At 40.3% G+C, this 16,246-nt stretch overlaps 1 protein-coding gene across 2 annotated transcripts in view; it reads left to right on the forward strand.

Moving 5' to 3' along the window:
- Nucleotides 1-456: 456 nt before the first annotated feature.
- UXS1 (UDP-glucuronate decarboxylase 1) overlaps nt 457-16,246 on the forward strand; it is a 56,616-nt gene continuing 40,826 nt past the window's right edge. The window contains exons 1-3 of one of the 2 annotated variants that reach the window (XM_084284622.1): nt 457-587; nt 11,937-11,964; nt 14,591-14,639. In XM_084284622.1, the coding sequence (XP_084140748.1) occupies nt 491-587; nt 11,937-11,964; nt 14,591-14,639 (174 nt within the window). In that variant the 5' untranslated portion in view covers nt 457-490. The remainder of the gene's footprint in view (nt 588-11,936; nt 11,965-14,590; nt 14,640-16,246) is intronic. The other variant, XM_084284623.1, reaches the window with a different exon arrangement.

The following is a 16,246-nucleotide window of genomic DNA, read 5'->3' on the forward strand; positions in this document are numbered from 1 at the left end:
GGTGGAAGTTGAGGGGGACATGTAGGCTGTTTTAGGGTAGTTTAAATCTCATTATCCTGAACAAACGCAACTCAATATTAACTGTTTGTTCGGGGAAAGCAAATGCAGAGCGCTCTACATGTACCACAGATGAGAGATGTGTGGAGATAGGAAAAGAACATGATGAGGACACATGAAGAAGCTTTCAGAATGCACTGCAGGAAACAGAGTGCCACACAGCTGGGCCATGCTTGTGCACATCCAGGCCCGTCAGCGACCACCAGGTCACCCACAGGGCCGCGAAGCCACCCACACGGGGCCACCATGAGGCACCCGGGCGCTCCCCCCACCCCTTCCTTCCCCTCAGCCCCGCGGCGCATGCGCCATGTTGGCGGTTGGCCGGCAGAGCGGGGGAAGGGGAAGGCGGGCGCGGGGGGCGCCGCTGCGCCTGCGCGGGCGGTTCCCGGGCAGGGGAGCCGAGCCCGGCCGAGCAGGCTGCGCGCCGCCGGGCATGGTGAGCAAGGGGCCGCTGCTGCGCCTGCTGACCGCCATCAACCGCAGGAGGATGAAGCTGCTCACGGGGCTCGCCTTCGTCGCGTACGTCGCCTGTGAGTGAGCGGGAGGGCGACCGTTGCGGGCGGCCGTTACTGGGGGGAGCCGTTACTGAGGGGAGCCGTTACTGAGGGGAGCGCGGCCGACGGGGGGGGGGGGGGGGGGGTCGCCCTTTGTCCGCCGCGGGGCTGAGGGGAGGCGGCGGGGTCGTGCCTCGCGTCCTGGCCCCCCTCCTCCCCCCGGGGGGCTTGGCCGGTGGCTGCCTGGCTGCGGAGGCCGAGGGGAGGCGCAGAAAGTGCTGGGGAAGGGGCTGTGGGCAGCGCTGACAGGGCTGTTGGCGGCGGGGGCTGCGAGGCGGGAGTCAGGCTTCGGGCTCTCTCGCCCTCCGCCCGGGTTCGTGGCGTTTGCGGCGTGTTTGGGGCTGGCCCCAAACACGGGTGTTTTCAGGCGGTTGGGGTAGGCAGCGCCTTGTGGGGAGGGAGCTGGGGAGCCTTGGCAGCGTGGCTGGAGCCAAGCAGCCTGCCCGATGCTCTCAAACACGTGCATTGGAACGGGGGTGGGTGCCTGCGGGGTGTTTTTAGGACCCTCTCTGCACGTTTGGGAGTATGGAGAGCTACAACTTACAGCATTTCGGAAAAAAAGGTGCTGTTTCTACCCCACAAACACAAGACAGGAATTCCCTTTGCTGCCATATGTTGCCGTTGTTTGCCAGACCTCGTTATTTACCTACGGCTGTAATTGTTGCAATTATACGCCAGACCTGAGTGTTAGGACAGTTTGTCCGAGTGACTTCAGGTTCCCTGCATGCTAAAGCCGGAACGGCTCAGTGTCTGTTCTTATTTTGAAAAGGTTTAATATCTTGCCAGAAATGAAACTTAATATGAAAACAAAGTCACTAGGCTGCTCTGAAAATACCAGGGATCAGTGGCAATTGGCATGGCCACTGGGACCTGGCTGTTGATTAGATCTGTGGACAGTAACAACGTTTGCTTTCTGGGGAAAAGCTAGCCTTGAGGAAGGGAAACACTGCCATTTGATTTTTGTTGTACGTCATAGAAGTCTTCTCAGTGCACATTTCTGGTGATTCTTTGGGGTTAAAAATCAGGAGAGGGACTGCAGATCAGCGTGGCAAAGAGTAGCTTAAAAAGGGAGTAGATTGGTGTCTGGCTGGAATCTGCTTTTGCAAATCTACCGTGTAGTTGCTGTGCTTTTCCATCTTTTCACTAGCAGTGTAGTAAAATCATTAGTTACGGCTCTGGTGCCTTCAGCATAGTATGTTATGCTGGCAGAGATGCCACTGATCTAATAGATTGTAGAGAGACTATTTTCTGTTATCTTTTCTGTGGGAATGAGTGGGATCCCAGCCCCCTATCCTGACAGTGTACTCCTGGCAATCTTACTGAATCATCACTGTTCTCTGCATGCTGTCAGATAACGCGAGGCTAAAATAGCATAGAATTTGAGAAAACTGAGCTCGTGGTGTAGGTGTATGTGCTGGCACTTCGTACATTCCTTCTTTTCTCAAGTGCTCTCCAAATGACTAAGTGTTTTCAGGCTGTGCACATCCTTCCAATGATTTTCCATTCAGTGTTAGCGCATGGGGAATCAGATTTGGAGCACATTATGTTTCAGGGAATTAAATACTTGGAAGTACCTTAATTTTTTATGAACTAGGAGGTAGTTCTCTGATAGTGCCATTTGGTTAGTTTGTGTGTGAAAACCTGGGAGAGTGTTTGGAGAGTGTATTTTGGAAGAGCGCCTTATTTTATATAAAGCTTCTGCTTTGAATACAAATTTGTTAAAAATGTGCTTGAATAACTTCTTCATGGGAGCTAGCAAATTATGGCAAGAGCTTATTACAGGTGGTTGAAAGGCTCTCAGCTCTCTTGCTGTCAAGAGTCGGGTGGCTCTCTTGGTGGGTTCACAGCTCGTGGTGTTGGATGCCTGGGCTGGTTTAGGTGTCCCTGCTCTAGTCTCCTCCACCCTGCTGCCAGTCTCACTTCCCACCAGTCTCCTCCATGTACAAGAGCTTAAAACTCCTGTCCTGTGCATCAAGTAAAGGAACTGGTCTGGGTAAGGTCACCTGGCAGCATTGCCTTTCCTTTTATGTTATAACCAGCTCCCAGTGGACATTCAGACAGATGTTTTGGCCCAGCTGAGAGGTGGTGCAGTGGGGAAATGGGGAGCTGGGAGCAGTGATAGACAGTGTTGCCATCACACACCTTGCAGGTTCTACAACTAGTGTCTTATCGAAGGAGTCTGGTTGAATTTGGTTAAAGTACTACCTTGATGTGAGGTGCACAGTCAGGCCAATGTTACCTTGGATTCTTACAGACTGCAGTGATTTCCCTAATGCCACTTAAGCAAGAACAGTCTTTGCCTTCCATCTGGGTTTGAATTAGTCATGTTTGATGTCTCATTTTTATAAGTCTAATTTATTTTAATTTAAAAAAATCATTGTTCATTTGAAACAGCCTGCTGTACACAGTTTTTGTGTATAAATAAAAACAGAACCCAAATGGAGCATTCCTAAGCAGCAGGCATTAAAAACCTGTAGCTTAAGCAAGTGTTCTCTGGCAAAACTGAAGTGAACAGAGTTTAACTAACACTGCTGTTACTTTATCTCATCTGTAGGTCCTTAGTGAAAGAAGTGATTTTTGTTCCCTATCACACAAGTGATAAATCTGGAGATCCTATAGTTACTGAGCTGTCTGAATCACTCTGGAATCTGGTAGAATGTTGCTTTATTTATTTATTTATTTATTTATTTCAGAATTAGCTTATTTGAATCACTTGCACTGCTGTCTCCTTCTGTGAACAGTGTTGCTATACTGTGCTAAATATAATGGGAAGCCTTGCCTGAAGGTTGAATTGTCTTTGCCCTTTTAAAGGAACAAAATTTTATTGCTACATCTTTGCTCCTATTTGATCCCCTGTAAGGTACTGGAGGAGTGCTAGTGCCAGCCAGGAGAGAGGAGGGGGGGGAATGTGGGGGTGGCCCCAGAATGAATCCTTTCAGTCACAGGCTGCACTTGCATCATCTTGAAGCCATTGTGAAACCACAGCTTAAGAACATGAGGTAATTATAAATGCAAGTGAAATGGATTTAATTGATTTTTATTGTCCATAGCAAGAGAAACGTACGCATCATAAAACAGCAAGCAATTAAAAAGGTACTGGAAAAATATCCAGTGTAACCACTGAGCAATTTATTTACGTGCAGACTGAATTTAAAAATAAAATAAAAAGGCCCATAAAATAAAAAGGCCCACCTTTTTGTGGGTTGGTATGTCAATACATAGATACCTTAAATTCATTTCCTTTGAAGTTTTAAATGGTCATTCAGCTTTATACAGGCATGCTGAGGTGCTTCAGTGAGGCTGTCTTCATAGAATCAGACCCTTATTTAACTGGTGGATGTAGACTTTAAAATCTTGTAGCCAGGATTTAAAGACCAGAGTTTGTCAATCTACGTGGTTTGCTTTAATCTTGATGCTACTGTAAATAGTCCACTGATGTCTTGGTATAACAAGGGAGTTGCATGTTCTTGCTGAAAATAAAGGAAGAGCTCTGTTAAAGTAGAGCAGGTTTTCTTTGCATGTTCACAGATCAAATAGTTCTTTGGAAGTATGTCAGTAGCCTTGCTCATTTTTCAAGGGAAAAAAAATGAATAGTAGGGTGCTGTCATGAGATCTGAGATTAAGACCTCGCTACTTTTATAAAATAAATCAAAGAACAGCTACTAAAACAACTTAAAAACAAAATGTCAAAATATTGTAAAGTGCATCTTGTGGTGTAGTAGCTTGCCTTCTTCCATCATTGTGTTCTTCCACGATTGTTACGCTTTGTTTTATAAGGTTAGCCATTTGTTTTTGTCAGATATTCATCAGTTAGGAAGAGCGTGATGTCCCCTTCTCAGAATATCAAGGGGTGGGGGAGCTTCTAGGTTTAAATCTTACTGGGCTCTTGTGTGCTGTTTGTATAGCATTTGTTCAAAATGAAGTTGAAATACCACTTAATGTTCTATTCTGATAAGCTGTTACTTTCACTTCTCATGATAGAAGAATAGCTGTGAATTTGGTCCTGTTTTACTGCTTCTGGCTAGCTGTCTGAAAGTTATTTAGCGGTGCTTTTGAGAATAGCAGGAGCCATTCTTCTTCCTCCAGCTGTTTTACAAGGCAGCAGGATTGACAGGCCGAGGATGATTCAGGAGTGGTCTGATGTGACATCAGGCTCGCCTGCTTTTTGTGTCAGCATGTCACGGATTCTTCAGCAAATGAAAACAAACCATAAACATTTGCTTTCTGGCTTTATGTCCGGCAGAGCGGCCTTTCATTTATGGGTTTATGCAAATCAGTTTACTGTCTTCAGCAGCTTCCAGTTCCCTGCTCGTCAGGCTTCCAGCAAGCTGTAGCCGTGTACCTTACAAAAATGTATTTGTGGTCCAGTAGCAATTGTGAATTTAAGTCAGGAATAGATGGATTTCTATTCTGCTTTGCTAGCCGTGATGGTTTTAGCGTGTTGTGGGTTTTTTTTTTTTTTTTTTTTTTTTTGGTATCTCAGAGAAACTTACCCGTACAGTTCCCCACATATCTCCATTTAGTATTTGTCTTTACATGGCACGTGCAGGAGTGATGCTGTCGTTGTTCTACACCAGGACAAACACTCTTAGGAATTTCATCTTCTTTTCTCTCTGTGTTTTTCAAAGGGAAAGTGTTTCCCTGTCATTTATGTTGCTTATCTCTTTTCTTGAAGGTTGGTTGACCAAAGCAGAATTTGGTTTGTAAGTTAAGGTAAGCTGACACAGTGACCCCCACCTCTTCTTCCATAGGGGAGACCAGAAGTTGAAAACCACCAATTTAAGCTAAACTATGCTTTGGTCAATCAGCCTTTAAGAAGGAAAATGAGCAATGTTAAAAAGAAGCAAGCATTTCTCCTTCACAGAAATTCAGGGGGGAAAGCAGATGGAAGGCAGTTTCAAATAACTGGAACAACTTGCTAAAATGCACTGAATATATGTGCACACATTTATATTAGATGTGCTGTAATTTCATTTATTTAAGCATATTTCAGGTGTATAAAACAGTTATTCCTAGATCTGCCAAGCTTTACCAAGGAAGACAATGATCCTACTCAGGTACAGTTCATAAAAACTGTTGCCACAGTTTAGGAAGCATTTCATCAAATTCGAAAGTGTATCAGGTAGAGTGTTGTGGGAACAGAAAGCTAGCCTTTATCCTTTCTGGTGATTTTGGTGGTGTTTTGTTTTGCTTTTAACCTGCAGTTAAGACATGTTGCTTTAAAGCAAAGGGAGAAACTGTTTTTATCAAAAAAAAAATATGCCTTTGAATTGTGTAGATCAGATTTATCTAGAGGTAAATGTCATTTCATAGGGATTTTTTTTTTTTTTGAGCTGCAGCTGCTGTTTGAGGAAAGACGGGTTTTCATTTCTTTCTCTAGTATTAGATGAAAAGGGGGCACAGGAGCACTAGCAGTTTAGATCACTGAAATTTCATATTGTCAAAACAATCCTGACCTTACTTGGAATGTAATTACTGCACCAAGTTAGGTATAGGTGAAAGTCCTTCTGTTGGCTCCCTGGGGAATTCCTACCTTCTGGAGGCAACCAATGTATCTGTAAACCACTTTTTATTTATTTATTTTTTTAACAACTTCAGATCTGGAAAAGTTTGTGGTGTCCAGGTACACTCAAATATATGTAGTGATTGAAATGGAAGATCCTGATGGAAACTTAATAACTGTGATGAGTTCTTTTGCTAGGGGATGAATAGCTGAGGAATGGCATAGAACGATGTTGTTACCCAAGTGAAGGTAAAGTCCCTGAAGAGCTGTATGCTCTATCCTGTTGTCTTGGGAACTTCCCATGTAGGGAAAGCTAAGTTCCTAACTGCCCTCTTTGATATGGGGCAGGGACTTTGATGTTTGACAAGACCTTGGTTCAGGGAATCTAACGCGAAGAATTACTTGCTGTACAGAAGTCTGTATAGGCATACTAGAGTCGTAGATTTTTAAAATAGTTTGAATCTAAAAAAAAAAAAAATACATCATACATTCCCCAAAAGCATAATCCTAAATTTCATCCAGGTGACATTTCCTAATACAAAGCTGTGATTAATAATTGTGTGGTGTTATATCTACTAATATTGCAGTGTATTCTCATCAATATGATACTTTCCTACAGCAAATTAAAAACTACTGGAATTACAGTAAGGATATGACTGCAATTTTTTATTGTTACAGAATATTGACTCTAAAATGCAGTTCAAAATACATTAGCCAAATAATTGTATCCATTATATCATTCCACATGTAACTGAGATCTGCAGAATAATTAAGATTTTTTTTCAAAGCATCTGCAACAATCAACATTTCATGAGCTCTGTGCATACTTTTCCATTCTATCTAGTATTCCTCTATAAAGAAAAAGATTGTTTCTACCAGGAGACTGAAGCTGCTGAGTAACTATGGAGAATGATTTAAGAAAAAATCCTTTTTTTAATGTCATTGCATCTCTCTGAAATAAATTTGGCTGAAGCAATTCACTCTGGACATTCAAAGGTTGAGATTTTGCTCTAGAAATTCAAGTAACAACTGAGTATCAGTTCATAGTGTTCCCACATGTTGATTCTGTTGATTGCAGAATCCCTTTGTAACCAACATCCTCTTTTATTCCTATTCTGAAGAACAGAGGATGTAAGGAGGGTAATACGGGGAAAATTCTCATGTTTTCAGCTAAATCTACTTGGGCTAAAGCTCATATAAAAGTTTTTTTAGAGAAGTGTCTTGAAAATGCAAACAGTGTGAAGAAAGTGGTTTTAAAAGGGTTGCATGTGTTGTTTCCTGTAGTGCAAATGGATCTTCACAGGCATTATGGCCCCTGCTTTTAAATACATTTATTTTAAAATGCACATGATGCTGAAATAAAGCTGTCACTAATAATTTAAGATTATGAGTGTTAATTACTGTTGGTGCCTTGTGATAGACTATGACTTGATTTTAATGTCACTTAAAGAGACCCAGGGAAGAAAGATCATCCTGGGGTGAAGGCACAAATTTCCTTTGAGATTTTTTTCCTGCCTTCAGATTGTGTTAGTGCTACTCTTCTGGCTCTTCAGCCTGTTGTCCATGAGTTAATTAAGGCATGCAAAGTTCTCAGGGTAGTAATCTGTGTTTTATTAGAACGTATACAGTAAGTATTACTGCAATTGACAGACTCAAAGGACAATCAAATCATAATGTGCATCCTGTTCCCATATTCTCAGGATCTAAAAGAATGACTTCTGCCAGCTGTGGGAAACAACTGGTTAGAGCCAAAAGGCTATGATAGGCAGAGAAGCGTCCATTTAGTGTTGGATGCTGTACATAAAATGCTTGGCATTTGTTGTACTTTTTTTGTGCCTGATTTACTAGGTTTTTGTTTTTTCAATTCCAGCTAACCCTGCCTGCATAATGTGTCTGAAGAATGGCTCTTGAAATGTTGCTTTGGTGAAAGCAGCCCAATCATTGCACTGCTCTGCATCCAGTGTAGGTTCAGAAATGGTCTTCTTCAGGAAAACTAAACAAATTGTTAAATTTCCAGGAATACACTTGTACATAGTAGGAAGAAAGCCGTTCTTTATTCATCTGTAACTGGCTGCCTTTTGTTTAAGGTAGTTTCAAGAAGCCTTGGAGATATTCAACAGTTTTTACCATAAGGCTAAGCTTGCCAAATAGTTGCAGCTTTATCTCTCAACAGCAGGATGAGAAAAAAGGGGCTGGAGGGGGGGGGGGACCACAAGTGATTAATGTTAATATTTAAATCTAGCTGACCTCTTTAGTAACAATATGGTGATTAAGGCTTTAAAACACAAATCCTATTTTTCTAAAACTATAACTCTTTATCGCATCCAAGTCATGACATTCTTCTCTGGAAGCTGTGACTTAAAAGTGTAATATCTGTGGGGGTGATTAATGCCTCCAATGTATTTTTAATTTTCATGGTACGTGTAATTAATCCTTGCAAAACCCCTACAATAAGAGTGATTGTTGTCCTTTTATGGAAGGGAAGTGGCGGGGGGGGAAATGTTGCAGATCAGATGGAATCAAGATAGGACTGCACCTTTCTCCTACAGACCATTAAACCTAGCTTTCATGCGTCTCTGAGCAATACAAATACTCAGATCTCTTGCCTAATGGCTGCTTATTATTGCCTCAATCAGTTGTTGGGTGAGGTTTAAAAATGGACTTTTGAGAAAATAAGCGGAACTTTTTTCTTCTCTCTTGTAACCAAGCAATTAAGACACTGATTACAAGTCATGCACCTGTCTGTCTAGTCCAGTGAATCATGAATTTGTCTCTGTCAGAGTTTCAGAGGGTGGCAGGAAGACTATGAATGCTCTCTGGCTGGATGAATGGGAAGTTCTTCACAGAGTGCATGGCTGTTGAGGGAGAGGATATTAAATCTCTACGGCTTGAGAATTGGCATCTGTTATCCTGGATAAGTACATCCTGAATTAAGAGATCTAGCTTTAGATTTTTCTTGTTGTGGTGCGGTGGCATTGGTTCATTTTTGTTTTATTTTAGGCTGGCTTTTACATTGAAGTGCTCAGTTACATTAGATTTTGCTCAGATTATGTCCCTTAGGAGTCTGATGCTTCTGAAAGCTAGGTTTGTGCATATTGTCTGATTCATGACCTGGTATGGAAGCGTTTTTAATGATCCACATCTGCAGCTTTTGGTGCCTAAACCTGGTTGGCATGGGTTTTATGATGACTTTGATTTTTGTTTCAGATTTAGGCTTGTAATTCTGCATCATGGATTTGGGTCCCATAGCCTTATTATATTTTCCTCATTCAGAATACGTTCCTTGCTGAATGTCAGACCTGCCTTGGAGTAACCTTTAGGGCAAGGAAGTGACAAGTCCAGGAAATCCTCTGGAAGCCATAACCATACTGCTGGTTCTGCAGCTGTAAAAGACCGATATATAAACAGCTGTGATGTGCATTTAAAAAATAAATAAATCCATGCTGCAAAACCATACCTGTGATCTCTTCAAACTTGACATAAGCTAGATGTGAATGCCCAGCAGCAAAAGAAAATCTCTGTAGAGCCGTACATTCAGAACCCTTTGTGAGGACAGTAGGTCCACACAAACTTCTGTGGCAGCTCTGTGCATGAGAGATGCTTCAGTGTTCTTCAGATCCCTCTGCGTGGAATTTCCTTTATGTAGTTCATTTTGTATTTTTTATTTTTGTTTCAGTGTTAAAACTTCCAGGAAGTTTGATTATTTTTGTAAGAAGGTCACTTAGTCCTACGGAGTTGTGATATCAAGCGTAGTATTTTTGGAAGTAGGTGGATGCTTTTCTGAGTTCCCATTCCCTGCTGTGGAAACCGAGCATGCACAGTTAACGTGGTTTCTTTATGAAGCCAGTTTCTTGTATGCAGTGTAGCTGCACTGTTTTTGCTGCAACAAAACCAGCAGGATGGTATTTGTGGTGCAGCTGGTGACTTTTTTTGTTGTCAATTCCTGCCTCACCAACTAAGCCCAGGTGTTTCCTGCCATTGCACAAACAATACCTTATATTACTTGTATGGGTTTCGGTTGCCCAGAAAAATAACCAACTGTAAGTATATCTGAGTGATGTGTAGCTTGAGAATTCTGTACCTATAGTTATTAGAGTTATCATCATTCGCTATAAATAATAAAAAAAAGCTTTGCCTTTAATATTATCAGGAATAATTGTAAAATCCTAGCCACACAGTAAATAACTTGAATTTAACATTAGTGCCCAAAACTGTCTCTTTTCCCACTGAGAATTTACTCTATCTAATCAATGTAAAATCCACAGTGCTTTTTATTTGTATTGATCACCTGTTCCAATATGAAGCTTCCTTCTCTCTTCCCCCAAAGAAGATAGGAGGGATATGATACCACCACTGATATAAGAGTGCCCTCCTATAGTTTGATGGTCAAAAATTCATTTGAAATTCTCTTTGAATTACTCGGCAGCTCTCAGTAGTTTAACACAGTCCAGTAGCTTTGCCATCCCATGAAGGGTGGAACAGTAACTGCATTATTGAATTCTCACTTGTGTCCTCCCCTGTGCCTCTTTCCCAAGTATATTTTGTTCCTTCTGTTGCCCAGAAAGTGCCTCTGACTGTAGCTGTATTTTTGTTCTCATCTCTGTAACACGTCTTTGCTTAAGATCGCTAAATAATAAGCATGAAAGTGTATCTGCAAGGCCACAATCTAGGCAAAGTACTTCACTGAGCTGCTACTTGAGGCCTGAAGCAGAGCTTGCGAAAACTGAGGTCAGTTCAGAAGCTTTCCATATGTATGTTAATACCGTAACTGCATGTAGGCTGCAACAATTGTGAAATGAATTTCTGAAGATATTTGGGGTGTATTTTCTGTGTTGTTTATTGTTGCAGAGTCCCTTATGTAACTGTCCCACGTTAGCCTTATTTGTCTTGACATTCTGAAGTTGGCAGCTCTGTAGCCTGCTTTATAGCTTTTTTTTTTTTCCTCCCACTTTAAGCTACATTCTGTGTCCTAGTTGGAAGTGAAAAGGAAAGTCTGTGTTTTGATAGTGGTCATGTAATCGCTTAAACCCTGAATAGTTTCAGAAGATGTTTTCTAGTAGGGAATAGATTCAGCAAATGAATCTTTTCATGAACACGGAGAAACAGCTGATACTTGTTTGTTGCATCATTTTATACCGTGATTTGTCTTTCTTAAAACATTTCCATACAAAAAATGTAATAAAAGCATTGCTGCATAGTGAGGCATTTGGTTATGTCCCTTTTGAGTTTGCATGACTATTAGATGTTTTTTGAAAGTGAATGAGCATACAAAATTAGCACTTGCAACTACTTTTAGTGCAGGACTGTTGTGCTACTTCTTTGAACTGGTTCAGCTATTGCCTGTAGTGGCCAGTCCTTTTATCCTTGTCATTCTGCAGTTTCCAGTTCTCGTGGTTCAGGTTTATGGGACTTCTTTCTTGCTGTTGCCATTCTTTCAATATATGTAATAAACGTATTTCTCATTTGCAGTGACAAATTAGAGAATTCTTGTATATTTTGTCTACTTAATACAGTATGGGGAAAACTATCAGATAAGTGTATCTGCTGATTTGTAGGCCAGACAGTTCCAGGTGTGCACTGGAATAGACAAGTCCTCTTAAATTATATTCTATTTTCCTTCTTTGTAGTCTCATGAAATCATCAGAATTCTTCCCATACCCCTAAACTGTGTTCTGGTCACTTGGCTTGCATATGTATGTAACTTACTTAGATGATGCGGTGAACACACTTAATATTGTTTTAAATTCCTTCTGATGATGATAGGAAAAAACTACCTTATACTGTTACATGACACTAATGTTCTCCCTCTTTTTATTTTCCAGCTGTGTGGGGAAATTTTGTCAATATGAGGTAATGTCTATTATTTTTGTATTTAATATACCTAACTGAAATAAAACGGGTACCATTCCCATCAAAATGTGTCACTTAATGTCAAGCAGGGAGAAAACAGAAGAGCAGCTCAGGCTGTTGTTGGATGGTTGCTAAGCAGCTGATACCATTTCTTAAATACAGGGTGTTCAGTCTCAGAAAGGGGTGCAGTGCATGTCTGCTGAAAACCTCACCGAGGGTCTTCTCACATTTCAACATCTTCCTTTGCATGAGATCATTTTCTGAACCGGGAGATGTTTTCAGGCAAGTTGATGAGCGTAGCTAGGCACATAGGCTGGGATTCTGCTTTCCTTCGTCATAGACCTGATATCTTAGTGACAATACAGGCTTAAGCATGGAAAAGTAGCAGGTCATCCACTGTTTACCATAATTCTGTGCCTAGAATTGGAAATTTAGTTTTGAGGATGTTCTCCCATCCATAATTATTGGGGAGAGAAGCTGGTGGTTTAACTGCTGAAAAACAAAAAATCCTGTTCTATGTCCCTCAGAATTTATGCCCTTAGAAATAGGAAGGCATAACATACAAATGCAAATCATGCAGATTTCACAGTACTGCTGCTTGAATGCAGGCGTCCTCCTGGAAGATGCAAAAGGAAAAGGTGAAGAGGATATGAGGACACTGCATTCCCTACAGCAAAGTTTTGCTCACAGGGGACAGAATATTTCAATGCGCTTTTCTGCTATTAAAAGGCTTAGTTATTCAGTTACTGTGCTTAGTGGCAGAGAATAAAGGAAGTTTGAGGTGAATTAAGAAAATCAGTGAGTTTTCTGTGGACTCTGCTTTACCCAGGAAAGCTTGCTGTGGGATTTGTTCTTGTCCCAGGCTGTCAACTTTACTTTTCTTGCAGTTTCCCACCCTTGCTACAAGAAGTGTTCAGCTGTTAGTCAAACAGCTGCTGAGCTGCTGTGGCTTGCAGATGGAGATATCATTTAGATTACCATGTTAACTCATGGTCACCCAACTATGGCAGCTTAGCAGCTGTTAGGTGAGCAGCTGAGCATTTCTGAAGGAAGGACAAAACCTCTGCGGTTTGAGGAGGACAGGCTGCCATGGGATCCAGTGTGTTGATTCCCTGACAAGCTGTCCTCGGAAATCCTGCAGTTATCTGCATCTGCCTTCTTATTTGAGGAGTCCCTTATAGAAAAAATTCTATAAGATCTAATGTTGGGACTCAGTCAATAACATTGCCTTTGTTACGGGGGGAAAAGCTTATTAAAAACTAAACTGGAGTGCCAATCCTTAAGCTACAGGATTTCTGAATAAAAAATACTGGGTACCTTTTTTTCATTGGGAAAACATTTGAAGCATTCACATGAATTTATAAAAACACTCCAGGTAACACAGTGTGAATATATTATTTGCTGCTATTAAAAAAAAAAAAAAAAAAAAAATCTTGAAAATATGTTTCAGGGACTGTGTCTCAGCCTGCTAATGCACTCTACTGATACGACATCTATTCAGTGAGGTTTTTGCCTTAGTAATAGCCTGAACTGACTTTAGTAACAGAGTTTTAACGAAGGTTATGAAGGGAATCATTGCTCCGACTTCTAATGGTGTGGCATATATATATATCTGCCTAACAAAGGGCCTTCTGTTTCCTTAGGTGTTATGACTGCAGGTCCCAAGTAAAGGAGCTCTGTTTTATTTGAAAGAACTCCATTTTATGTTGGATGCCCATGAATCCTCTAGTATGCAAAAAATTACTACTGTAAGGCTTGATAAATAATTCCCCTTTCAGAAAGTTTAGTTTGGGGGAGGAAAAAAAAAGGAATTATGCAAACTTAAGGAAAATTATATAGATTAGATGCAAGAAGTAAAATATTCTACAGTTGTTGAAGTTTACCTGAAGAATGGATACACTAATTAAGATATTTTACACAATTATGTGCTAAATAAGACCACATAATTTTATGCAAGACATCAACTTCTTAGGCAATCCTCTGTTTTCACAACTTACACTGAAGGATGGCAAGGTATAAGCTTGGATTCATTTCAGATGAGTGGCATGTGCAAAAAGTTAGTATTGCCCATCAAATAGTCACTTAAGGTAAGTTTCAGTATAGGTTTTTTCCTATAGGAAAAACCTAAACAATAGTGTTTTTTTTTTGTTTTGTGAAGATTCAGTCAAAGCTAGGCACATGTCCCCTTCTCTCTTTTAGATTGAAATTGCAGTTGTGGCATTGAGAGGAAATGTTCTGTTAGCATACAGTAAACTTGGACCCTCAAGAAAACATCTTAGGCATTCAGATTGTAAAACTACACGAAAACATTTCTGCTGACGCTACCTTGATGCAATGATTAGACACTTTTCGAGTTTAATTTTCTCTGTAAAATGAATGTCATCTTTATTTTTATTACTTTTTCCTGCGGGCTTGGTTCTGTTTCTGCCAAATTTTGTGACAAGACTGTAGCTGTTTTCAGTGGGAATTGGACCAAGCACTTCCATTTATTCTGAGTATGCCTATAAAATAATACTAACTTAGGATGCTCCGAAGATACTGTTTTAACAGGAAAAGCTTGATGTTCGTGCAGTGGAGCTAACTTTGCTTTGGTATGAATTATGTTTTCTTGTTCTCTTGCTAACAGGTCTCTCCAAGAAAATGGGGATCAGAAAGTGGAAAGTAAGATAGAGGAGGTTAGTTTTCTAATATTTCTTTGTTCTCTTTTGAAGACTCAATTTCTCATGTCATATTGAAAGAGACTATTTCTGTCATTACTTTCCATTCCATTAAAACCAATCAAAGCATTAGATTTATGCATAACAGCTTTTGAACTCTTACAGATTCATGTAGATATGACTTCCTGGAAATAAAAAGGGTCCTTCTAAATCTTTCTGGAAGTTATAGCTCTAGAGGTAGTCTTGTGTGCTGCAGAGACTTCGTAGAGACCTCCTGAGAACTGAATTTCTTGAGTATAGGACATGCAGAGATTCTTTCCTCTATCACCCTTCCAAAATATTAACTATATGTAAGTTTAAGTCAAAATTTGAAACCTTACAAACATACGTTGCTTTGTTGTCAACTCATGAACAAATGTGGCTGTATTTGTGTTTGGGACTAGTTTACACTGACAGTGCTTTAAGGACAAGTACTGGCAATACAAGTACTAAAATAGGCATGGGTATTGAGCATGGTGGTGGTTCTGAACTTCTTCATCAGCATCTGAAGTTCTATTTCAACCTCAGATTGCTGTGAAATACTATGAAAGTTCACAAACAGATCTTTCTCCAGGTGAGTTTAGGCTTCCAATATAATAACAAAAAGTATTAAACAGTTATATCTGTTATATATATCTTAGTGATACTCACCTTGAGGTTAGTACTTGCCACCCCTTTCGCGTGTGTGGGTGTGACCATGCTTGTCTGGTCTGTGTAGTGTCTTGTATTCCTACAGCTTTATATAGCAATTGTTCCTCTGAATACAGAAAGAAGCCTAATGAAATTGCTTAAAATTTGGGGAAGGACTGTTTTCTTAGGTCATGTCTGTTGCATTCCTTTTTTTTGTTTTGTTTTTAATTCTGGTAAATATTACAACAAACATTCTGAAAATCTCAGTTGTTTGAGAATGGTGAAATGCTTGAAATTTAGTGGGTGACATTTTTGGGGATCAGAGTTACTTCTCTGAGAAGTGAGGTTTGTCTGGATCTTGTTTTTAAAGCTGTAGTTGTACACAGTACTTTAAACTGTCAAAATAAGTATGGCTGTTTCAGGAGCTATTTGCTGCTCCACAGAGCCAGATGCTTGAGGAGCTTAAATCACCATGCAGTATTTCCTCTTAACGTGAATATGCAGATTGTTTCAGTTCATGAATTTCCTGAGTTGTCTAGCTCTAACCGTCAGTATCTGTGGAAAACTAATGGGATGATACGTTTCTATTTAATACCTTTTTGAATGATAACCCTCTGATAGTTATCAATTTACATATGTCCCTGCATGGTAAATTTTGTGACAAACTTTCAGTAAGCTTAATAATGGGAGTACAGGGGCTTGCTGATATTTGGCAGGAATGTTAGAAATTCAGGTCCTGTAATAAAGAACCTGAAACTGATGCTGACTTAAAGATTCCCTCTTTCAAAGCAATGAAAATACAAACAGAAGTATTAGTAGGTGAATTTTATTTTTTCTAATGAATTTCCATTTATTAACATTTTTAAACGACTAATAAACTAAAAACATTTCCTCAAGTTGTAATGTAAAACATGATATTTCTTTAAATTCGCATGCTCTAAGAGAATTGTAACCTT

The sequence above is a fragment of the Netta rufina genome, assembly GCF_964035555.1.
Source record: "Netta rufina genome assembly, chromosome: 1".
Classification (NCBI taxonomy): domain Eukaryota; kingdom Metazoa; phylum Chordata; class Aves; order Anseriformes; family Anatidae; genus Netta; species Netta rufina.